The sequence below is a fragment of the Aegilops tauschii genome, chromosome 4 (genome assembly GCF_002575655.3).
Source record: "Aegilops tauschii subsp. strangulata cultivar AL8/78 chromosome 4, Aet v6.0, whole genome shotgun sequence".
NCBI classification, from domain to species: domain Eukaryota; kingdom Viridiplantae; phylum Streptophyta; class Magnoliopsida; order Poales; family Poaceae; genus Aegilops; species Aegilops tauschii.
This window is the reverse complement of record NC_053038.3, coordinates 22,942,214-22,965,942: the sequence shown is the minus strand read 5'-3', so window position 1 is coordinate 22,965,942 and position 23,729 is coordinate 22,942,214. Positions and strand designations below refer to the sequence as shown.

General features: G+C 49.3%; 4 protein-coding genes across 7 annotated transcripts; 2 read left to right on the top strand and 2 right to left on the bottom strand.

Moving 5' to 3' along the window:
• The first annotated feature begins 7,306 nt into the window (after nucleotides 1-7,306).
• LOC109780750 (DEAD-box ATP-dependent RNA helicase 21) lies at nucleotides 7,307-12,835 on the top strand. Of its 4 annotated transcripts, XM_040386118.3 has the most exons (4): nucleotides 7,332-9,705; nucleotides 9,978-10,046; nucleotides 11,845-12,366; nucleotides 12,466-12,835. In XM_040386118.3, the coding sequence occupies exon 1, from the start codon at nucleotides 7,424-7,426 to the stop codon at nucleotides 9,620-9,622; it is 2,199 nt and encodes a 732-aa protein (XP_040242052.1). In that variant the 5' UTR covers nucleotides 7,332-7,423; the 3' UTR covers nucleotides 9,623-9,705; nucleotides 9,978-10,046; nucleotides 11,845-12,366; nucleotides 12,466-12,835. The 4 variants fall into 4 exon arrangements, with proteins under 4 accessions (XP_073352219.1, XP_040242050.1, XP_040242052.1 ...); XM_040386119.2 differs by lacking the exons at nucleotides 11,845-12,366; nucleotides 12,466-12,835 and adding an exon at nucleotides 10,286-10,593; XM_073496118.1 differs by lacking the exons at nucleotides 11,845-12,366; nucleotides 12,466-12,835 and having other exon boundaries at nucleotides 7,307-9,705; nucleotides 9,978-10,149.
• Nucleotides 12,836-13,450: 615 nt separating this feature from the next.
• On the bottom strand, nucleotides 13,451-15,051 carry LOC109780749 (cytochrome P450 89A2-like). Its single transcript, XM_020339331.4, has one exon. The coding sequence runs from the start codon at nucleotides 15,011-15,013 to the stop codon at nucleotides 13,610-13,612; it is 1,404 nt and encodes a 467-aa protein (XP_020194920.1). The 5' UTR covers nucleotides 15,014-15,051; the 3' UTR covers nucleotides 13,451-13,609.
• A 2,600-nt stretch (nucleotides 15,052-17,651) lies between these two features.
• LOC109780748 (peptidyl-prolyl cis-trans isomerase FKBP17-2, chloroplastic) lies at nucleotides 17,652-18,787 on the top strand. The gene is made up of 2 exons (XM_020339330.4): nucleotides 17,652-18,102; nucleotides 18,199-18,787. The coding sequence occupies exons 1-2, from the start codon at nucleotides 17,753-17,755 to the stop codon at nucleotides 18,599-18,601; spliced, it is 753 nt and encodes a 250-aa protein (XP_020194919.1). The 5' UTR covers nucleotides 17,652-17,752; the 3' UTR covers nucleotides 18,602-18,787.
• Nucleotides 18,788-18,849: 62 nt separating this feature from the next.
• On the bottom strand, nucleotides 18,850-23,510 carry LOC109780747 (uncharacterized). Its single transcript, XM_020339329.4, has 9 exons — nucleotides 23,060-23,510; nucleotides 22,877-22,946; nucleotides 22,366-22,433; nucleotides 21,314-21,375; nucleotides 21,051-21,132; nucleotides 20,719-20,952; nucleotides 19,514-19,642; nucleotides 19,351-19,412; nucleotides 18,850-19,248 (listed from the first exon to the last, which is right to left on the bottom strand). Exons 1-9 carry the CDS (start codon nucleotides 23,108-23,110, stop codon nucleotides 19,131-19,133), a joined length of 876 nt encoding a protein of 291 aa, XP_020194918.1. The 5' UTR covers nucleotides 23,111-23,510; the 3' UTR covers nucleotides 18,850-19,130.
• Nucleotides 23,511-23,729: the final 219 nt, after the last annotated feature.

The window sequence follows — 23,729 nt, the reverse complement described above, 5'->3', positions numbered from 1 at the left end:
TCAGGAAACCGTAACCATCTATTGATCAACGAGCTAGTCAACTAGAGGCTCACTAGAGACATGTTATGGTCTATGTATTCACACATGTATTACGATTTCTGGATAACACAATTAAAGCATGAACAATAGACAATTATCATGAACAAGGAAACATAATAATAACCATTTTATTATTGCCTCTAGGGCATATTTCCAACAGGGGGCGCCGAGGAGGCCGCGGGCGCCGGGGGGCGCCGCATGTGGGGCGCGCGCCTCAAAGCCAGGGGCGGGCCAAGAGAGGCCCGTGAGCGCCCTCGGAACGGCGTCGAGGAACCCGCGTCACCGGTGGCGGGAGGAACAGCCGGAGGTACCTACTGAAACAGAAACACATGCTCATCAAAGTAAACGTGCCGAGAAGTAAACACACGGTGGGAGACGGGATCGTAGCACCGATATCCCTTGGAGTTGGAAGGGTAGCCGATGAAGATGCAAGCGATAGAACGAGGTGCGAGTTTGTGAGGAGCGGAGTCCGCAGTGCGAGGATAGCAAAGGCACCCGAAAATACGCAAGTCATCATAAGATGGGGGCGTACCAAAAAAAAGATGGTGAGGTGCATAGTTCCACCGTGGGCGGAAAGGGCGAAGGTTAAGGAGAAGTGAAGCAGTAGCGAGTGCATCCGGCCAGAAACGAGGCGGCACATTAGCGTGGAACAGGAGCGTCCGAACGCAGTCGTTCAGAGTGCGAAGGACACGTTCGACTCGACCGTTCTGCTGTGAAGTGTATGGGCATGTGAGACGAAAAAGGTGTCGTGGTGCGACAGAAAAGTGCGGAAAGCAAGATTATCGAACTCTTTTCCATTGTCAGTCTGAAGAGCAAGGATGGGACGCCCAAACTGCGTGCTGACATAGGAGTAAAAAGCCGACAAAGTGGAGAGTGCATCCGACTTTCGTCGTAAAGGAAACGTCCACACATAGTGAGAATAATCATCAAGAATAACCAGATAATATAAATAGCCCAAATTACTAGGAACCGGAGAGGTCCACACATCGCTATGAATCAACTGAAACGGAAAAGAAGTTATGGTGGTGGAGGTATTAAACGGAAGGCGAACATGTTTGCCGACACGACAGGCATGACAGGTGTGATCCTCTATCTTATTACAACTGAAATTGAAACTCTTAAGAATATGACGAAGTGTGACGGGGTTGGGATGACCCAAACGAGCGTGCCAGAGATCGACGCCAGCGGAGAGAGCAACCGGTGCGGTGGTGGAGGTGGACGGCGGATGCACCGGATAGAGCTCGTCGAGGCTGACACAAAAACCAAGCTCGTCAAATTCAACAGTAACAGGATTTTCACGAGTTAAACAACAAAAGGAAACAAGATTCTTAATAAGATGAGGTGACACAAGTATGTTAGACAAAGTAATAGGCATAGAAGTAGAAGGAAAAGAAGTGTGCCCGACATGTGTGATAGGTAGTGTGGAACCGTCGCCGACAATGATGCGGCGGTCGGGGGTGACAGGAGTGAAGGAGGCAAGATTACCAGGATGAGCAAACATGTGAGCCGTAGCCTCGGTGTCCATGTACCAATCACCGCCTCCAGTGTAGTTGGTCGGCGTAGGCGCAGCGTGCAGTGCGGCGAGGAGCGTCGGATCCCAAGGTGCCGGCGGCAGGGCCGGCGAGGGCGGCGGTGGGGCCGCAGGGAGACCATAGGCGCCGCTCATCTGCGGCGGTGGGTATCCTCCGTACGGCTGCGGAGCCGCGTAGTACGCCTGGTGCGCCGGTGGGCGCGGCACGGGAAGCGTCGGTGCAGGAGCCCGTGGAATCGGCATGGTGTACGCATGGATGACACCGGTCCAGGGGTTGTAGCCGGAGGCCCATGGGGGCGGCACCTGGAGCTGCTGCGGCGCCGGAAACTGCTGCTGCTGCTGACCGCCGCGGCGGCCACCGCGCCGGCCCCCTCAGCGCTTTTCAGCGGGAGGAGCGGGGGGTGCGGGCGGGCCGTACGGCAGTGGCAGGAGCCCCGGCTGCTGGGGCGCCGGGAAAGGCGCCTGATGACGCTGCTGGGACGTCGGGGCAGCGGGAGGCGCCGGAGGACCGCCGCGGGTGGTGCCGGCGGCGAGGGCGGTGTGGATGGCGCGCGTCTTCACCTGCTTCATCTGCCGCTCCTCCAAGCGGAGGTACGCAACGAACTTGGCGAAGGACGGGTTGGGGATGAGGCTGAGGTTCCCCGCGGCGTTGCCGAAATCCTCGTTGAGCCCGACGGTGAGCGTGCTGAGGAGGAGGTCATCATCGACCTTGACGCCAATATCGCGCAGCTCATCGGCGAGAGTCTTAAGGCGGCGACAATAGTCGTCGATGGAGGTGTTGTCCTGATGACACCCAAAGAACTCTTGCTGCAAAAAACGCGACGCTGGAGCTTGTTGTCGGTGAAGAGCCCGTTCAGCTTGGTCCACACGGCGCAGGCATCATCACCGTCCGTCACGACCGTCTGGAAGAGGTCGGGCGTGATGGTGAGGAAAAACCAGCGGATGATCGTGGTGTCGATGGTGGACCAGTCATGAAACTCGGGAACGAGGCTGGAGTCGACGGTGCCGTCCACGTGGTCCATGAGATGATACTCCCGGAACACGAGGGAGAAATACGTCTTCCACGCGTGGTACGAGGAGTCCGCCTGGGAGAGATGAACTGGCACCCGCTCGAAGATGTTGAGCTTGCGGATGTCGTTGACGTCGGGAGGGTTGGCGTCGGCGAACGGGTTGGAGTTGGTGGACGCGGAGGAGGTGACGGACGACATGGCGGAAACGGGACGGTGCGGGCGACTCGGTTGACTCGGTTGCAGCGGCGACAGCAGGCGCGGGATCGGGCGTGGGCGGCAGGTGGCTCGACTTTGGGAGATGCAACCGAGAAACAGCTGGCGAGCGAGCAGGCTAGCGAGCTGCGCGATGCGGTGATGCAGGGCGCGGCAGGAGGCAGGCAGCGCGAGGCTTGGCGGCTAGCGGCTGGCGCGATGCGGCGCACGACAGGAGGCAGGCAGCGCGCGGGATCACGAGGGGCATGCAGCGCGTGGGCTTGCGGGATCACGCGGGGTTGGGCGAGGCGAAAAAGGCTGCGGCGGCCGAAGAGTGGATGGGCGGCGGCAGGGGAGATCGGGCGGCGGCGGCGGCAGCGGAAGGCTAGGTTAGAACCTAAAAACTGATACCATGTATGATGTTGTAATTGCACGATGTATTGATTCGGTGCAATGTGCACGGTATATATAAATACAAGGTGGGGCCTCTACCTCAATCTATACAATAAACTAGAGAGGTAGGCCTAGTCAATATACATGCACAAATAACATAATCAACACCTCCGATCCATATTATTTGTCTAATAATACAGATCGGAGGGAGTACGTTATTGGCGTGCTCTTGGTTTTTTTTAATTTGCCACCATATTATACTATGTATGTGTTGTACTGTGTAGTCAAAACAAGGTTAGTGATAGTCTAGCTCAGTTTGCTGGTCTAGAAGGCAAAACCATGACTTGGTTAGGTTCGGAGCCTTCAGAGGCGTTTGAGTTTGCAGTGATTGATTGTATGGACCTTGTGATTGAGTAATACAATATTTCATTCGCAAAATAAGTGCTACCATCGAGTCCATGAGCTGTTGGGCTGTGTTGGATCTCTTTGTCTGTCAACCTGTCGCCCCTAGCTATATATCTTCCCTACCGTGTCTTGATTGCCCATGACGAGAACAACAACAATGTGAGTAGAATGTAGATTGTCTCATCCATGTGTTGGATTGACGTTTAAGTAACAATATCATTCGTCGAGAAGAAAATAGAGAAACCTTGTTTGTGTCCAACCTAGCATTAGTGTCACAGTTTATGGTGTAGTCCTGGAGAGTCGATCTGATAAAACTCATCACCATGTAAAAAAAAACAGAATGAAGACCATGAGGAAAAAAACCAGACGAAAACGCCGCCAATGCAAAGGAATTCTATACATTTTGATTTTAGAAGGAGAAGAAAAAGAAATAAAAAAGACCCTGGAGGTCCCGATCTATTCGACATCAATAAGAAGAACACCCAAGAGCCAAAGATGAGCGTAGGGGAGATGGATTCACGGACGTGCTACCTGTCGCGGTGTCTTTGGTACCTAGGGCTGGTAGCTCTAACCAAACACAATAGTTTTATGTTATAGAGTATGCACAATTTTTTTGTGGCATTGTGAAACTGCTTTTTTCTTTGTAAACCGTTGTTGTTCTGTTTGTTAAGTCACCAAATAAATATATTGTGCAAATATCTTCCATCATGGGCCTAAGATATTGATTTGGTGTTGTGAATGTTGTTACATTTTTGATAAATTTGGCCAAAGTTGATAAAGTTTGATTTAAGACTAGACCGATATGAGTAATAATGTCAAATGGAGAGTGTATGCTTTGTGGAAGTTCCTTCTATTTATATCCCTGTTATCTAGTACCCCATTTCCCGCGGGATTATTACTCCGGAGGGCCATTTTGGTAAGACCAGGGCACAAGGGGGGTGGTTTTCCTATTTCAAATTTGCCCCATTAGCGCGCTAGAATCACTTGGCATTAATTAGTAAAATATCACAACAATTAATATCCCGCCTCTCTTGCATGGGTCCCTCCCTTGCGTGCGTGTGCTTTCTGCACTTGCATGGCTCATGCATAGCATATCGATTAGGGTTAGACCTTTCCTGGACGTGTTTATCCTACAAATAGAAACCCAACATTCTATTTTGAAGTTTTACCAAGATGGAACCACGACTTGGAGAGAAGGCGCCATTCCGAGTTTTGCAATGATGGTGCCAGGGTTTGAATTTTGGAGTACACCATCTCTCATTATAAGTCTAGCCAGCCTCTTCATGTTCTTTCAATCCTCTTGTTTTCTAAAGCATTGCTTCCAGGCGATCTTAACAAGTTCATGTCAAAGGTGGCCTCGAAGCCGGCAAAGGGGACGGGAGTGGTGGCCAATTTCCCACCGCCAACGTAGTAGACGATGTCGTGTACACAAGGAGCTGACCGGCTACATCTCGGTCTTACTTGGCTTGTATCATAGGATCATCGAATGGTGGCAATGGAGCCTGTGAGCCAGTTCTAGGGCTTGCCAGGCATGAGCCAGTGTAGAGTAGTCGGCATACGTGCAATAGTAGGCATATTTTAGTTATAAATATATCATGCCTCTATCATGAGCAGTAGGCATATTTTAATTCCAAATTTAATAGTTGTAGATTACACATGTGAAAAGGGCATCTAAAATCCTAGGCGGGAGAAAGCCTGCTCTCTCCTTGAGAGTGAGTTAAATGGGTTAGTGGCCCATTAACACACACTATAATCTAGCCAGCATGTTCAGATTCCAAATTTAATAGTTGAGTACACCATCTCTCGTTATAAGTCTAGCCAACACCTTCATATTCTTTCAATCCTCTTCTTTTTCCTAAAGCATTGCTTCCCCGTGATCTTAGCAAGTTCAGTCAAAGGTGGCCACGAAGCCGGCAAAGTGGATGGGAGCGGCGATTGATTGCCCACCGCCAACATAGTAGATGACGCCATGGTACACAATGGACTCGACTAGCTACGTCTCGGTCTTACCTGGCGTGGGCGCGAGTGGATAACACTAGGCTTGTGTGACATCGGATGCTGGCGGCGGAGCATGTGAGCCAGTTCTAGGGCTTGCTGGGTACGAGCGGGTGTTGAGTAGTCCGCGTGCCTGCAACAATAGGCATATTTTAGTTATAAATTTAATATGCCTCTATCATGCGCAATACGCATATTTTAATCCGAATTTAATAGTTGCAGAATACACATGGGAAAAGGACATCTAAAACCCTAGATGCGAGGAAGCCTGCCTCTCCTTGAGAGTGAGTTAAGTGGGTTAGTGGCCCATTAACACATAGTGTGCCTAGCCAGCCTAGTTAGGTGCCATGATTGAATTTTGGAGTACACCATCTCTCTTATAAATCTAGCAAGCCTCTTCGTATTCTTTCAATCCTTTTCTTTTTTCCTAAAGCATTGTTTCCTTGCGGTCTTAACAAGTTCATGTCAACGGTGGCCTTTGAGTCGACAAAGGGGGTGGGAGCGGCAACCGATTGTCCACCGCCAACGTAGTAGATGACATCTTGGTACACAATGAACCCGACCAGCTACTTCTTGGTCTTACCTGGCGTGGGCGCGAGTGGATAACATTCAGCTTGTGTGACACCATATGCTTATCGGGTGGTGGTGGTGGAGCCTATGAGCCAGTTGGGCAAAAGCGGGTGTTGAGTAGTTGGCGCGCCTACAACAATAGGCATATTTTAGTTATAAATTTAATATGCCTCTTCCATGAGTAGTAGAAATATTTTAATTTTAATTTTAATAGTTGTAGATTACAGATGTGAAAAGGACATCTAAAATCCTAGGCAGGAGGGAGCCACCTCTCCTTGAGAGTGACTTAAGTGGGTTAGTGGCCCATTAACACATACTTTTTCAAAAAATAAACATTTAACTACATTTTTTAAAACAAAAATATATATTCAAGACCGTGTTAAATAAAAATATTAAAAACCATTTTCATAGGCCAAGAACAAAAGTCCCGCCTACTATTTTTTTAATTTTTCATGTATTAAAAATGGCCACGAATAAATCACAAACCAAATTTGTTCCATATGTAAAACTATTTTTGGGATTAGTATTTGTGGATATGTTCATATATTTCAAAAAATGATGTTCATTACTATCAATAGTTTTTATGTGTGTATCTTGAAGAGTAATACGGCAATACATTTTAGAATAAATATGCATGCATTTAAAAATAAAATGCTCACGACTTCAATAATAAAATGTTTGTGTATATCCCGCAAAAAAATATTTGTGTATATTAGAAAAGATCTTCATGTACTCGCCACGAAAAATAGTTGTAAAATGAATGGAAATATGAACTAAAAAACCTTTTAAACTACAAATAGAATACTAAAAACACAACACAATAAATTAACAAAACAAATGGAAATAAAAACTACTTCCTTCTCGCACTCAGCAACGACTGGGTGGCTTCGGCAAGGGAGAGACATCTTCAGCGGCGTGCCATCGACCGGTTCAGGACAAAGAACATAACCCCCAGAACTTTGATCTATTTTCAGGCGTATGTACCACTAGTTCGATCAATAATAAATCCGAAGCCTCTTTCGGATAGAAAAAAAAAAGAAAAAATGGCAAAGTACCTAGTTATTAGGCCGGCCCAATAGCACCACCCTCCAGGCTGATTCCTTTCAATCTAATGCGGCCCGGCCTGAAGTCCTCTTACGGCCCAAGTTCCAGGTCGGTTTCTCTTTGGAGGAACAGTCGGTCTCGGATGCAGCCTGATCTTTTTTTTCCCCACCTGTCCGCAAACCCTCCCCCAACCCGCACGCATCGGCACGGCATCTCCTCGCTCTGCCGCGCCGCCGCCGCCGCCATGAAGCGCTCCTTCGACGCCATGGAGGCGAAGCCGGTGTTCCTCTCCAAGGAGGAGCGCCAGCGCCTCGCGCTCGAGCGCCGGCAGGCGGCCGTCGCCGACCAGCGCCGCTCCGCGCTCGACATCCTCCAGTCGCTCCCCCGGCCCCCTCCGCCGCCTCCCCCGTCCGGCGCCCCCCGAGACTCCTCCTCCTCCCACCGCGACCCCTCCGACCGGGACAGGGGGGACAGGGACCGCGACCGGGACCGGGACCGGGACCGGGACCGCCGCCGCGACGACGACTCCCGCCGGGACCGAGATCGGGATCGCGACCGCGACCGCGACGAGCCTTCCCGCCGGGACCGGGACCGTGACCGCGACCGCGACCGGGACCGGGACCGGGAGCACCGGGACAGGGAGCGCGGGGAGCGGGACAAGGACAGGGAGAAGGACCGGCTGGAGAAGATGGCGGAGCGGGAGCGGGAGAAGGAGCTGGAGGCCATCAAGGAGCAGTACCTGGGGTCCAAGAAGCCCAAGAAGCGGGTCATCAAGCCCTCGGAGAAGTTCCGCTTCTCCTTCGACTGGGAGAACACCGAGGACACCAGCCGCGACATGAACATGCTCTACCAGGCGCCGCACGAGGCCCGCCTGCTCTACGGCCGCGGCTTCCTCGCCGGCATCGACCGGCGCGAGCAGAAGAAGGCGGCCGCCGTGTTTGAGAAGGAGACCCGCGCTGAGCAGCGCCGCAAGTTCGGCGTGGAGGACCGGCCCGAGGATGATGTGGCTGATAAGAAGAAGGCCGCCGCCGCGGAGATGTACGACGCCTTCGACATGCGGGTGGACAGGCACTGGTCTGAGAAGGGCATCGAGGAGATGACGGAGCGGGATTGGCGTATTTTCCGGGAGGACTTCAATATCTCCTACAAGGGGTCTCGCATACCCCGGCCGATGCGCAACTGGCCCGAGAGCAAGCTTGGGACTGAGCTGCTTCGTGCTATTGAGAAGGTTGGGTACAAGAAACCGTCACCCATCCAGATGGCTGCCATTCCGCTTGGTCTCCAGCAGCGTGATGTCATTGGTATTGCAGAGACTGGTTCGGGCAAGACTGCCGCTTTTGTGCTTCCTATGCTGTCGTACATTACTCGCCTGCCGCCTATAAGCGAGGACAATGAGGCTGAGGGTCCTTATGCTGTTGTCATGGCACCTACTCGTGAGCTTGCTCAACAGATTGAGGAAGAGACGGTGAAGTTTGCAACCTATCTAGGCATTAAAGTCGTTTCCATTGTTGGTGGTCAGTCGATTGAGGAGCAAGGTTTCAAGATCAGGCAGGGCTGTGAAGTTGTAATTGCAACGCCTGGTCGGCTTCTTGATTGTCTGGAGAGAAGGTATGCTGTGCTCAACCAGTGCAACTATGTTGTACTTGATGAGGCTGATAGGATGATTGATATGGGATTTGAGCCACAGGTTGTTGGTGTCCTTGATGCGATGCCATCAAGTAACCTGAAACCTGAGAATGAGGAAGAGGAACTGGATGAGAAGAGGATTTACAGGACAACTTATATGTTCAGTGCTACCATGCCACCTGCAGTTGAGCGCCTTGCTAGGAAGTACCTCCGTAACCCAGTTGTCGTCACAATTGGTACAGCTGGCAAGGCCACAGATCTGATAACCCAAAACGTGATCATGGTGAAGGAGTCAGAGAAGATGTCACGACTCCAGAAGATACTCACAGATCTTGGGGACAAGACGGCCATTGTATTCTGCAACACAAAGAAGTCGGCAGACAACCGTGCTAAGGATCTGGACAAGGCAGGTTTCCGCGTCACAGCACTGCATGGAGGGAAGTCACAAGATCAGAGGGAGATCAGCCTTGATGGATTTAGGAACCGCAGGTTCAATGTTCTTGTAGCGACTGATGTTGCAGGGCGTGGTATTGATATTCCTGATGTGGCTCATGTTATTAACTATGAGATGCCTAGTTCAGTTGATACATACACACATCGCATCGGAAGAACAGGGCGTGCAGGAAAGAAGGGACTTGCAACTTCATTCTTGACCCTGGATAACACTGATATTTTCTTCGATCTGAAACAGATGCTTACTCAGAGCAATAGTCCCGTCCCTCCAGAACTTGCTAGGCATGAGGCGTCAAAGTTTAAGCCAGGATCAGTTCCCGATAGACCTCCAAGAAGAAATGACACCGTCTATGCATCTCACTGAAGCAATCTGCCGCAGAAGAGGTGGAGATCCTTCCTGGGTATAATTCAGGGCCACCAACTGTGTCGAGATTTAGTACTTATGAGGTACAAACATCATAACAATTGAACAATTATCTTTTCCTGTTTGCAAACCAGCCTTTCTATTTCTGTAACCTAAGTATATTCGGATATTTCTGTGATGATTCAGAACTGGACCTATGTATCTTATTTTTCTGTCGGTGCCATAATGCAAGTATGCAACTGTCATGCCCAAACATCGACTGCTTTTGAAGTGTTATTTGCAGGTTAAACAAACCGAGTTCATTTTTTGTACAACCAGTTAATTGCTTCGGATTCATTTTCTATCATTTTTGCAGAGGGCAAATGCTCAGTCTTGATCTTCATTGTGGAGATTTATGTGGTTCTTTCAACATTAGTCTCAAGAGGTGCCAACTTTCTTATTTTCCTTTTTTTGTTATGCACTTCAGTATTCAGTTCTAGAGACATGTATCACTTTTTAATTAAGCTATATTAAAATGAGACTTGAAATGACTGAGCTACCATGTCAAAAAAACATTCCGATTGTGTTAGGTCTCACTATAATTTTATTATACACTTCATTCAAGAATGAATAGAAAGTGCTTTTGTTTGGCTCAACTTCTGAGTTCTAGACAATGATTATCAGTGTGCGCAGGTGCTGAAGCCTGTTGAATAACTAGCCTTAGATCAATGGCTATGGTAGAAATATAGTCCATTATGTATAGTCATTCTTTGTTGTTTCTTTGGATTGAATTTTTTTGTGAGAGAGTACAGCTAGAGTTAAGTGTTCATATGTAGTCATATGAGAGCAGTTAAGATAGTTGATCGTGCTCTGCTCTGTGTTTTGCGTTTGTTGATTGCCACGTTGATAAAATATGTGTCACAATGTACATGAGGGTAATATCTTGTAATATCTTGTATGAGCAATTGACCCATTTGGCCATTTCTGTACTAGTCCTGTACAATCAGTGCATACTGCTGAAACCAAAGAAATTGTGCTGGATAACATAATCTGTTGTTTGTTAATGTTGTAAAATAGCAAATATATTTTGTGAAGATCAGATCGTAGCAAATATATACTTTTGATTTTAGAAATTGCACTGTTGCCTGTTAAACAAAAGGCATCCTCGCCAGTATATCTGCAAGTTTTTTATCTTTAATGAAGAAATGATGGTATTTTAAAGGCATATCCTATTTTCAACTAGTCCTTCCACACTGTGAGACTCCCAGCTTGAAACCCTGAAACCCACGCAGCCCCTTGTCGCCTCACCCTCTCGCCACTGTGTTGGCTACTTGGCTTCACCTCGTCCCCAGACGCCCCATGAAACATGTTGAATTTTATTGAGCACTTCTCTGGGTAGTCTTAGAAAACTCATATGGAGCACTCCTTCTGTTCCAAAATACTCCTATTTAAAGTACTAGGTTTGTCCTAAGTTTGACCAAGTTTATAGAGAAGTTACTAGTGTCCACAATATGAATATATATAGTATGAAAATATATTTATGATGAACGTAATGAAACTAATTTGGCATTGTGGATGTTGGTATATTTTTCTGTAGACTTGTCAAATTTAAAAGAAGTTTGACTTAGGACAATCGTAGAGGACATTTGCAGTGGGCTTTGTGGCATAAAAAGTGACGTTTGCATTGGCATATGCATAATTTCAGAGTTTCAGTTGATCCATGTGTTGCAGTTTCAGCGTGTGTTAATTTTAAAATGTCTTAAAACCATGCTTGGTGATCTTGACCCTTGTCACTTGTTATTGGAATCTAGAATACACTTATTCAGATGTGCTAGTGGGACCATGCTTGTTTTAAGGTGCTGAAAATTCTAAGTTTGTAAGCTTACTAAAATTTATCTGCCATTTTAGTGATCTGAATATAGTACCTTCTCATGCTTGAGCATCTGGCCATGAATAAATTGCTGAGGATGTGTGCTCTGCTCTAGGCATGAATAAATGTATAGCCATACCTTCTCATGCTTGTGTCTCAAACCACCTGGCTTCTTGCTATGTGTTTCAAACGTAGAGTTTTTCTTTTTTTTTTGAAACTAATTTCTAACGTAGAGTTGATTTGTGTGTAAATAAATACTCCCCTCGTTACATAATTCTGGTCATGGTTTTAGTTTGAACTATGGAACGGAGGGGCTATGATGAGTTTGTGGCACACTCAGATATTGTTTTTGCGTTTTGTCATAACTTGGTAGGGAAAGCAGGGCGAGCACGACAACAGCTGCATTTCACATCACACTAGCATGAGGAACCCCAACTCCTTGTCCGCTTCCATGGATGATATATTGTCAAGAATGGCACTAAATTTGACAAAAGCATCTTAGATCCAGGTTGTGGATTTTAAGGGGTGATGCAGTGCAGATTATCTGAGCAAATTGACCAGCCCTGTTGAATTCTCTAACTAGTTTGGTAGTCAGTCCTATCTGTACATGATGTGAAGTCGATCGTGAGTTCCAGCTAGGCTGTCTGAAACCTTGGCGTCGTCTATGTGGAACCTGGTGTTGAGTCGTACTAGCATCGATGGTGGATGTGTACACGTGTGCGCACCGTGACACGTGCCTCCGCCCGGGACAAAAACCTGCCACCGTGGCTTGGCTTCTCTCCTTCGGTGATTCCACCGCTCAGCGCCAGTACAAAGCAACCAGCACGCACGGGGTCACCGTTCCAGAGCACCGATCGCCGTTCAGATCTACAGATCTCTCTGCCCCACGGACTGGGTAAGCAGGTTCATTCAGGTTCTGGTGCATACCATGCTGCTTCTTCTGCCTCGGGTGTCCGTCGTTGGTTGTTAAGAGGGAGTGTGATTTGCTTTGCAGGTTGTGGAGTGGACCAGGCATCTGATCTGCTATATCATCTTAGGGAGCGAGTGACGACATGTCATTTCGATGTACCAGTAGTTACATAAGCACAGAGACAGCGGTCTGAATCTATGTTGTTGCCCCCTCTCCTTAAAATGTTTCCGGCTGGTAGTGTTTGCCATCTCGAGTTGATTCTTTACAGACACATTTTCCAGCTCTAAGTTTCTTCATGCCACAGCAATTGAGGCCCCTAACCTCAGTTTTGGCTTCAATGGACACTAGAAGCATACGCGCGCCTTGCTGCGCCGCTTAAACTGTTACGGTGTCCAAGTCTGAAAAATGTCAAACTGCTACTGTGTCAAGTCTGGAAAATATGCCTTGACTGCTACCATGAGCTATCCATCTCACTCTTTTTAAACCGAAATACTGCTTATAAATGTGTACCGGGAATTGTCGTAGCACTTACTCTTACCCCGAGCTAACATTCAGACAATCGAAATAGATCGGATAATTGTCTAGTTGTGGAAGAAAAGTTCATATCAGTCCTAGGCACAAAACATTTGACGAGCAGTGACCCTTTCTCCTTTCTGAGATAGATATCATCTCTCACAACCAAGCATTGGGCAATTCAAATGCCATGCAGTAGAACGACACCAGATCGTTTAAATACTTGAATGAGAACTACCTTTTGTATTACATATAGATGCCGGCAAAACAATACAAAACAGATACTACTGTGAAGAGCGTGGACAACTTCTATTCCCAAGCTCCCAATAGCAAGTGGTAGAGCAGCCCTTATAAAAAGGTCTCACTCTTCTTACTGTAGCAGTGTAGCAGCATGGGACTAAACTTCCCACACTTCTCATCACTTGCCGTACACAAGCATGGGCCTTAGGGATTAACTAGTGATTATTGTTTTATATGGGCCTAAGCAAACAAAATTATTATGACAACATTATTATGACAAACTAAAAAAAGCAAACAAAAATAGTGGGCCACTATCTTGTTCAATAAAAACAAAGTTAAAAACAGTTTTATTCATGGCTTGATCGATGCTACAAAGAGAAAACGAGAGACGATTTGTTATTATTTGATGCAACTAGAATCACACGTGCATGAGAAATGGACAAACGTAAACGCCACACCAGGATTCACCAAGACATCAAGTGCGTCGCGTGACACGCGCGGAAAGCGGCTGCTCCATTATCTTCACGAAGCCGTCCAGCTCCGTCATGTCGACCCCGCCGCTGCAGTCTCCCGCCGGCGCCCAGTCGAACCCGTGCAGGAGCGCGGCCAGGAAGCACTTGATGTGCAGCATCCCCATGTTCACGCCGGGGCAGTGCCTGTGCCCGGCACCGAACGGCATCATCCTTATCTCCTTCGGGCCTGGCGCCGGGCCGACGTCCTCTGCCTCGCCTCCGGCAAGGAACCGCTCCGGCCGGAACTTGTCGGGATCGGTCCACGACTTCCCGTCTCTCCCGATGCCACCTAAATCGAACCGCACGCTCAGGCCGTCCACCGGCACAGCGGTCGCCCCACCGATTGCTGTGGCGCCCTCGCCGTGGGCGCTGCGCATGATGAACGGCACCGGCGGGTGCATGCGGAGGCTCTCCAGCACCACCGCATTCAGATACGGCATGCCGCTGCGGATGCTTTTGCTTGAGATTGAGAGCATCCCGCCGCCGTCGGCCTCGGCATTGATCTCGCGCCGCAGCTTGTCCTGGACCTCCGGCTGGTCGATGAGGTGGGCGAGGGTCCACTCGAGACAGGCTGCGGTTGACCCCGTGGCTGTGCCAAGGAACTCGAACACGAGGCCCACCAGCTCGCCGTCTCGAAGAGGACGCCCGGCGCCATTGCTGTCCGGGACACGGAGATCAAGGAGCGTGTCGACGTAAGGACGGATGATGCCGCCGCAGAGCTGAGACCGCGCCTGCCTCCGTGCCGCGATCAAAGGGAGGTACAGCTCGACCTGCCGGTCGAGTAAGGCGGAGATCCGGCGAAACCCCCTGCAGTTTGCCATCTTGGATAGCATCGATCCATCGAACCTAGGGTTGAGCTCCCCAGCGAGGACAATGGAGTCCCGTATCACGCGGCCCATGGCGCTTTTGTGGCGGTCGTCGACAAAGTCGCCGAAGCAGAGGCGCGCGGCCAGCGCGAACACAGCCGTGGTGACGGGCTCACGGACGGCCACCTCACCGCCGCCGAGGACTCGGGCGGAGAAGTCTGCGACGAGGGCCTGGGCGGCCTCCTCGTGCAGTGGGGCGAGGGAACCGAGACGTGAGAGGACCTCGGCGGTGAGGTTGCACCGGAGCACTCGCCAATGCGGGCCGTGGTTCACGGTGGCTATGTTGTCATTCCGCTCGCCATTGGACCAGGTGGCGAGGGCGACGGGGAAGATTGCCGCCGGCCGGTTTAGGAGGTCGTCGGCGTTCTCGATGAGCGCTCGGTGAGCAACAGCGGGGTCAGCGACGTGGTGGATGGTTGCCTGGGCATGGGCTCGCCTAGTGTGGAAGACCATTCCGGCTACGAGGCACAAGAGGACGGCCAGGAGCATGAGGAACTCCATTGTTGTGGGTTGTGGCGCCCGAGTAAGTGATTAGCTGTGCATGCCTCCTTATATAGATCAAGGCAGGCACGAGTGGCTGCCGAGGCATCTCTAACGGCTCCGGCGGCACTGAGAGTGAGTGGACTGTGGAATGATTGATCGTGATCGTGATCGTGATCTCCTTTGGTGGGCATGGGCGCATTCCCGTGCACGCTCCTGCCAGGACCGTACCTTAGCCTTATGTGGTCCGAGTGCACCGAGCGTGAGTGGCAAATCCGGTCTCCTCTTGGCCCGGCTTGATTCTGCACGCGCCTTATCAAGTTGTTACTTTTCAGACACGAGCGATGGTGGCACTATCGGTTCATCACGTGAGCGCAGCTCCTTTACCTATACTCTCACGTACGTACGTACGTCTTGGCTCCACGCACTCACGCATTGTTGGGTTGTAGCAACTCGAGCAGATAGATTCCTACAGCGCCCGACTATCTTTCTTCACATATTTGTGTACTCCCGTGCAACGCAATGTAAGCGATTGATCGGTACGTATAACACGAGGAGAGGAACTGCAATTCATGCACAAGGTCGACGTCACTTTGCTACGCCCATTTTCCCATGTAGCCTAGAGACACACAGCCAGACGCGGTAGCACTGCACTGCATGCAACCACCCCCTCGCCCGACAACAAGTTCTTCAGAGCTAACATCCACTCTAACCACGTTACTACAGACATCCAGGATCTAGGAAACCGAAGTAAGCAAAAGAGAGGGCGAAAGAAAAACAAACGTTGCCATAGTGGCCCGCAAATGAACTGTAGTTCTTAGAGCAATGGTGCGACCCATTTCGTCCGCCGCCGTCTGTTTGGGTTGGCGCGGACACAAAAGGCGGCCCACGCACCTACCCAAACGGATGCGCGTCCGCTTTTCGTCCGCGGGCGATCCATTCACGGCCCATTTTTGAGCCGGATTTGCGTCGGCGCGGACACGCGACGGACACGCGCACACTCGCCTTCTCCTTTCCCGGGCCCGCTGGTCGGTGGCACATTGGCCTCCACCCATCCAACAGCAACCCTCGCCCGCCTCCTTCGTCATCGACGCCGCCGCCCATTTTTACCGGCGACTCTGCCAACTGCCGGCGCCTCCACATCCGCCCAACAACGCCGCCCACTCCCAGGTCGCCCGCCACCGCCGTCTTGCCGTCGGGGAGCCGACTGCTTCCCACCCCCGCGCCCCCACCACACAGCCGCCCCCCGACCAAGAAGCCGCCTCGCCGCCCCGGCCAGATCCTCACCGGCACGCTCGTCGGACGCCGGCCCACTCGTCGGACGCCGGCAGGGCAGCTAGCTGGTCTGTGCGCGCCGCGTCTTCCTTCGTCGGCCGTCTCCTTCGTCGACGCCCGCAAGCTGTTCGACAGTTTGCCAAGGTACAAAATGGACTCCGCCGACGAGTTCTTTTTTCACAATTTCCTTTGCGAGTCCGACGATTCGTCGTCCGATGACGAGGAGGAGATATTGGCTGCCGTGTTGGTCCATCACCACCTCAACAGTCAGCGGCCGTTGATCCGTGGCTCCATTCCGGGCCACCTTCCGGCGTTGAACCGCAACCAAGAGAGCGGGCATTTCCTTCTTTGGAAGGACTACTTTGATACAACAAACCCGTTGTTCAAACATCAAAAATTCCACCGCCGTTTCCGTATGAGTAGGCATCTTTTCAACCGTATTATTTTTATTCGGCTTGTAAAACTATGATATTTTATTCGGTTCAAACTATGTTATTTGACTATATGTTTAAATGAAAATTCATCAATGCAAAATAGGGCGGCCAGCCGGCCACGCTGGCACATATGGGTCGGCGCGTTGGGCGCGCTGCCGACCCATATCTAAAACAGGGCGGACGCCCGACCCAAACGGACAAAAAGCGAACGAAATCGCCGTCCGTTTGGGTCGCCCCATTGGAGTTGCTCTTAGGTCCAAATTGTTGTGAAGTTTATTGTTTTTAGTTTTTTTCACCGTTTTTTCAGATTTGAGGTCCCTTCCCGCACAGAGCTCCCTTGTGGTCGGTCCGCAAAATGAATCTTATCAATCACCTATATCTCCCACTTCAAGGGGGAACTACTCGCACATGGGGGAAGGATCACCAAACATCATTGGGTGGCCGGCTCCCACATCACTATTCGCAGACTGCTTTCCACCAATCCGTGAATGAATACGGTGCCCGATTTGAGGGTCGGCATTGAAGCGCCCTAAGTGAATAAAATTGTAACGCCCCAAGTGAATAAAGTTGTATAAAGTAAGCGTTGCCGCGTTTTGGTTCTCGAGCTACATATGAACACATGTGAAATTTCATGAGGAAATGCATTGATTGGCGAGCTACACAAAAATGTGAAAATCGTTGGTTTTATATAGTATAAACGGTGCACATGCTGTTCACTGTTTTCATTGTCAGCAATTTGTCTGTTTTTTGTGTAGCTCTCATGTCGATGTATTCCATCATGAAATTTGCGAGTATGCAGTGTACATCCATATGATAGTGTGGAATTTTTTTTCTCAGGAGATAATCGGATAAGCCTCTCGAGCTGTCCAGTCCAGTCGCCAGCGTGTGTGTGGCCACGTTTCCGTCCAAGAAACCGCCCAAAAGCACGGCCAAAAAAATCTCAAAAAACGTAGAGAAATCAGAGCAACAAAAAGTTTAGCCAAATACCCGGTTCCATCCTCCTCCCAGCTGCTCCGCTCTCCACACCGTACGAATCGTGCCGGTGCCCGCCATGGCCACTTTCTTGGGCAGCTCCCCGGCCTTCCTCGCCCGCCCCGCCGCCAAGCCGCACGTCTCGTGCGCGCCGCCCTCGCGCCCGCCCAGCGCCCAGCCGCCGTCCGACCAGCCCCCACCGCCGCCACAGCAGCAAGAGCCCATGCAGGCGCAGGCGGCACCGGCGAGGGCGCCGGCGCCGAAGCGCGCGGCGACGTCGGCCGACTCGACGGACTGGGTCGCGTCGTCGCTGACGCGGCGGTTCGGCATCGGCGCCGGGCTGGCGTGGGTCGGGTTCCTGGCCTTCGGCGTCGTGTCGGAGCAGCTCAAGACCCGCTTCGAGGTCGCGCAGCAGCAGGCCAACACCAAGTCAGCCACCGACCTCGGCTCCTCACCTCCATTAATAACCATCCTCCATGCTCCTCTCGTTAGCTAAGCCACGCATGGTGTGTCTCCTTCTCGCAGGGACGTGGAGGAGGAGAAGGAGGTCGTCCTGCCCAATGGAATCCGGTACACGGAGATGCGGGTGGGCGGCGGCGACGTGCCGCGGCCGGGCGACCTGGTGGTGATCGACCTGCAGGGGCGGGTGGCCGGCGGCGGCGAGGCGTTCGTGGACACGTTCGGCGACGGGAAGCGGCCGCTGGCGCTCGTCATGGGCTCCAGGCCCTACACCAGGGGCATGTGCGAGGGCATCGAGTACGCGCTGCGGTCCATGCGGAACGGCGGCAAGCGGCGCGTGGTCGTACCGGCGAGCCTCGGCTTCGGCGAGGACGGCGCCGACTTCGGGGACGACGGCGCGCAGGTGCCCCCCGGGGCGACCCTGGAGTACGTCGTGCAGGTCGACAAGGTGTCCATCGCGCCGGCGTGAGGCCCTCCGCTCCGGTGTGCCGGACGTCAGTAGATAGATGATCAACATATGCTGTTTCAGTTTGCGTTGGACAACACTTCGTGCAGATTCTGTTGCCATGTCAAAATTCTCTCAGAGCTTAAGAAGCTATTCCTTCTTGCTGTAATCTGAATCCTGATGAATATGAACTCATGCAAGCTTCACAAACCATCGAAGCCCACTAAGAGATAGATAGAAAAAATTTAACGGAGTTCGTGGAAAGAGTAAAATTCCATGGAAACTAGAGAAAATTCAGACTTTCATACAGGATTTGGTACAAGAGGGCACAAAATAAAATCAAACTTTTCCACTATTAACACAAGTACACAATATCCCTATTAAAGACAAGTACACAATCTATGCTTTTGAACATCCTGGAAGATAGATACATATGGACAAACTTCACCGCAACCCCTTGAGATCAATGGCAAAAGAATCACCCATCCAGAATAAAAGCAGTACATTACATGTATAATCACTTGTGATCAGAAGAACAATGCACATTCATCACTCAGCTGACGGGGTCGCGTTCCGGTCCGGGGTTGTAGAGGGGCAGCTCCAGGAGGAATGCCACCTTGAACCAATCGGGCAGGGCTCCATACACGACCGGCGGCAATGGGATAAGAGGGCTGCAGAGGAACACAGCCGGTACGAAATTCAGTAACCCCTCTGCGACAAAGCAGTGGTTGGGGAGAGATCTGGGAATGGCCTTGTAAAAGAATGGTGCTTACCTTGTGGTTTTCTTGTATGTGCGGTATTCCTCAGACCGACCAAAGCGCTTATCAGCAGATGACTTCACGGCGAAATATAGAGGATGAGGTGCATTAGCATTGAGATAAAAGATATACTAGCAAACTAGGGATGGGTTTCGGATGCGCAAGAATAGAGGTTAACCTCAAGAAGTGGGATCCCACTAACGAAAAGAAGCAAGAGCGTCAGGAAGATGGGCCCCAAGATTACAAGCCATTCAGCTCCTGAGAGAACCGGGGTTGATGCTACAAACACCCCCCACCAAAGGAACATCTGCATCAGATTAAACTGTCAAGCGTATGCCGGGATTTGTTCAACACTCCATATTGAAATGCTCAGAATTTATATCATGAAGGGTTGGGTGGTGCACGATATAAGAAGCAAGTATTTGGACTCTGTAATTATGTAACATTCACTATGCACAGAGGTGGCTATTTGGAATTAGGATTGGAATTATTATCAACAAAAGGTATTCATGATGAAACAATGATAAAGCATGAGAAGGTCAGCAAGCCCTCGCTTTAGCAAATATGGCATATACTTGTTTCTGCAGCAAAAGTTGGCCTAGATTGCTTGCTTGCTTGCTCAAGGCTGTGATCAGAGAGACTACAGAAGCGGTTACCTAGCATGTTCTTTTTGACATGTGCAGCTACTATTTCACTATTAAAATACTAAATTTGAACACCACCAGCACATGTCTTTTACTTAAAACCTAAGCGTGTGCAGAAAAGTGCCTGCTCTGAATTAATTTGTAAGTTGTAGAATTTTGTCATGTATTTCTCTTTCCTATTATTCTGAGCAATATGTCCCTCTCTTTAGTAATGTCCCTGTCTTAATGTAGGCAGGTGATCACTTTATCTAATATCTGCACTTTACTTCTATTTAAAATATAACTATAAGTCTATAACTACTTTCCCAAGAACTAAGGCGGCGAACCTTATTACACAATCATATTAGTTGTAGTGGTGAGTTCTGAAGTTCAAGCTTATTGCAGTGAAACTGTGGAGCTGAAACACAGTTGACAGTTAAATGTCATTAAGCCAACAATGAAACTCAAAATGCCAGTAGTTATCATATTAGGTCTGTTTAATTTGGTATCTCTTCCTTGGAACTGTCTCAGCTTTTCAAACTCTGTCCTCAATCACCGATACCAGGATACATATCATGTATTTCACTTTAGTGAGGGCAATGTTGTGTGCATCTAGGGAAAGAAGAACCCAAGAATGCAACAGATTTGCTGACCATGAAGGATGATATCATGATAGATCGATTCATAGACCAAGGCAAACTAAATCATGGATTTAATAGATGACCTGTATGCAAATAATAACCACGGTAAATAAACTAACCTCCCCAAAGTAATTTGGGTGCCGAGTATAACTCCAAAGGCCCACATTACACCACTTTCCCCTATTGCTTGGAGAGTTCTTGAATTTAAGCTTTTGCTGATCAGCTATAGCTTCCACAGCTAGCCCTATGGCCCACATTATCCAACCAATGATATCCCGAGCTTCAATAGAAGGGTTTCTGCTACTTGCGTTCACAATAGTAACAGGCAAGCTGACAGTCCAAACCCAGACAGCCTGCCCAAATCAGGATAAAAGTCATGGTGAGGTTCTCTTTAGAAATGCAATGATCATTTAACCAGCTCTAATTGCTTAGCATAAGTTGCAAAAGTTACCTGAAATGTCCAGAAGACAGCTAATTTTCCCAAGTTACTGCGCATCTCATCAAACCGTTTATCCTCTCCCCATTGCAAAATCCTAGACACCATCAGGCAAAGCAAAGCATTAGCGACTCACTTTCATAAGAACAAGAACAACATGTTTTGACTCAGGCAACAGATGTCTTTAAAAAAATCACAAAAAAAAAGAGATTCCACTAGACATAGTCCAGTGGGGCTTTTTGAACTATCAACAGAATATATGTTTTAGGGTAACATACCTCATTAGTAAAAACACTGCCAGACGAAGTCCCCAGATTATAACAAGCACTGTCAACACGATCTGGAAAAACGGGTCTATGTTCAGAAATGGACGAATTTCTTAAACAAACTATTGTGATGACACTGCTTCAAAATAATACATGGACACGTCAATTATCCAGTTGGTAACACAGAGGAATACCACTATCCTTTGATAGATACTATTCTTTCAAATGAAATGAGGTTATCCTTAACATTTATACTGTCCCAATCTCTGTATTAACTCCGTGGTTTCTTTGCAACTTGGAAGGACAGACAAGATTTCATTGGAACAGACATATGCCGATGCTGTATTTGCCACTAAATGGGCATGGATAAGCATTGTACCGCCTCATGAATACAGTTTCCATCTAGTCTTTGAGAACCATGGTACCATATGTAGGATTTAATTTTAATGTAACATGTAAGTGGTAAGATGATTTTTTCTTCTTTATGAACATAGACAGTGCAGAGATGCAATTGTGCCACATTGCTGCAAATACAATAACATCCATGCCCAAGCTAATTCAACCGCAATACCAGGGATGGTTAAAAAAAATCTAAACACGCATCAAACTCATGACAACTCTAACGATTTATAGGTAAGGTTCAGACATGCTTTAGTAACTTAGAGGAGTTGCAACTGCGACAGGCATTTTCACCAAAGAATGGGTAATCGAAGATAGTGCAGTGTTTGGATAAACTATTACTACGACAGGCATTGCTGTTGAACATATGTTTGTAAGTATATTAGTCAAAAAGAAACGTGATTCACCACAGAAGTAAAAGAAACATCAACTGTTCTAGCAAGTTGGACAGCGACAGTAACCAAGCCAATTTTTTAGAACTAAACATTTGTACGCAGCTGTATTAAAAGTTTTGTAATAACAGAGTCATGTTTACAACAACGGAGCAAGAAAATGAACTGAGTTCTTACTACTACTCCCTCTGTAAAGAAATATAAGATCGTTTAGATCACGAATATAGTGATCTAAACGATCTTATATTTCTTTGCAGAGGGAGTACTATTTACCTGACGGAAGTGCCATGTTCCCTTCAAAGCTGCTACCAGGACGGCGATTATGACAAAATTTGTACTGCCTGAAAAAAAGAAGACAAATCACTGAAAGGAAAGGGATACTCGAAGTCTCGAAGATACCCCGAGCACCTATTTCTGAAGAAAATGGTTGCCTTCTAACTAGGATGAACAGGCAGCATCTTAATTGACGTGCACAACAAAATGGCAATCTTGACACACGCACAGCATATATATTAAGATTCCGAGAAACAGAAACAGGAAAGGTATCAGTAGAAATTGCTATACGTAGGTGATGTGGTATGGGTCCAACAGGTAGTTCGTCGGATTAATGACAGGCAGAAAAACGGCGACAGGAGCAATAGATTATAACAGGCTACTCTGTAGACTTAGCCAGACCAGCTTCCTACTGGCCTGAGAAATCGAGCTCACGGACTCCACTCTTTAACTGGATTCACCCAACAGAACAAACAAAAGGGAAGGATAAGAAGTAGGAGGTGAGTGCTACCTGCGAAATCCGTGACCTTGTCGAAGCGGAGGAGGGCTGTGATGATGAAGAACACCAGCTGGTACCCGACCTAGCACCACAACCACCACCAAGAACACCAGAACGACAACAGTTAATAAACACGCCAGGTAACAGAGGGACGGAGACAGCGGGGGAGGAGAGGAGGCGGCGCGAGAGATTTACGGTGACGAGGGCGGTGAGCGCCAGGAAGTGGGAGTCCAGCACTGTTCCCATCTTCTCGCCTTTTCTTCCCCGCCGGCCGTCAGTGGATTTGTTGGTCTGTTTCTTTATCCTTCTCCCTTTCCTTTCTTTGAGAATTAAAATGAAGTGAGAAGCGAGCACGCGCGCCGGCCGGCCTTTTAACGGGGGTTGGACTGGGTTCGGTCGACGGCGGCGGCGGCGGCGATGCGACCCGGCGGAGCGCGTTGGGAGGGGGAGGAGGTCAGGAGGACTTGTCAGTTGTCACTTGTGGCTGGAGGCTGGACAGGGAGGCGGGCGAATGCGTGCGATGCGACCCTGGTGGTGCGAATGCGCGGCTGTGCGAGACCGTGGTGCGATCGCCTCCGAATCTCGGATTGCTTCACGCCCTGTGGAAGGCTGGAACTTCACGGGCTCGGCCGGCGACTGTTCTACCGGTGGTTTGGAGGTCCCACGGTCAAAATGGAAAAGTAGTCCTGGCTGAACGGGAGATCTCACTTTCACACGCCGTGAAGATGGAAAAGGGACGATTGTAGCTTAAATTGTGCTAGTGTGGATTGAACCATGATGACCATTTCGAACACGCTGTATCGTGGACTGGAAAATCAAAGCAATGCTTAAGTTATGCTTTCGTCCAGCTTTATACACAAAACTA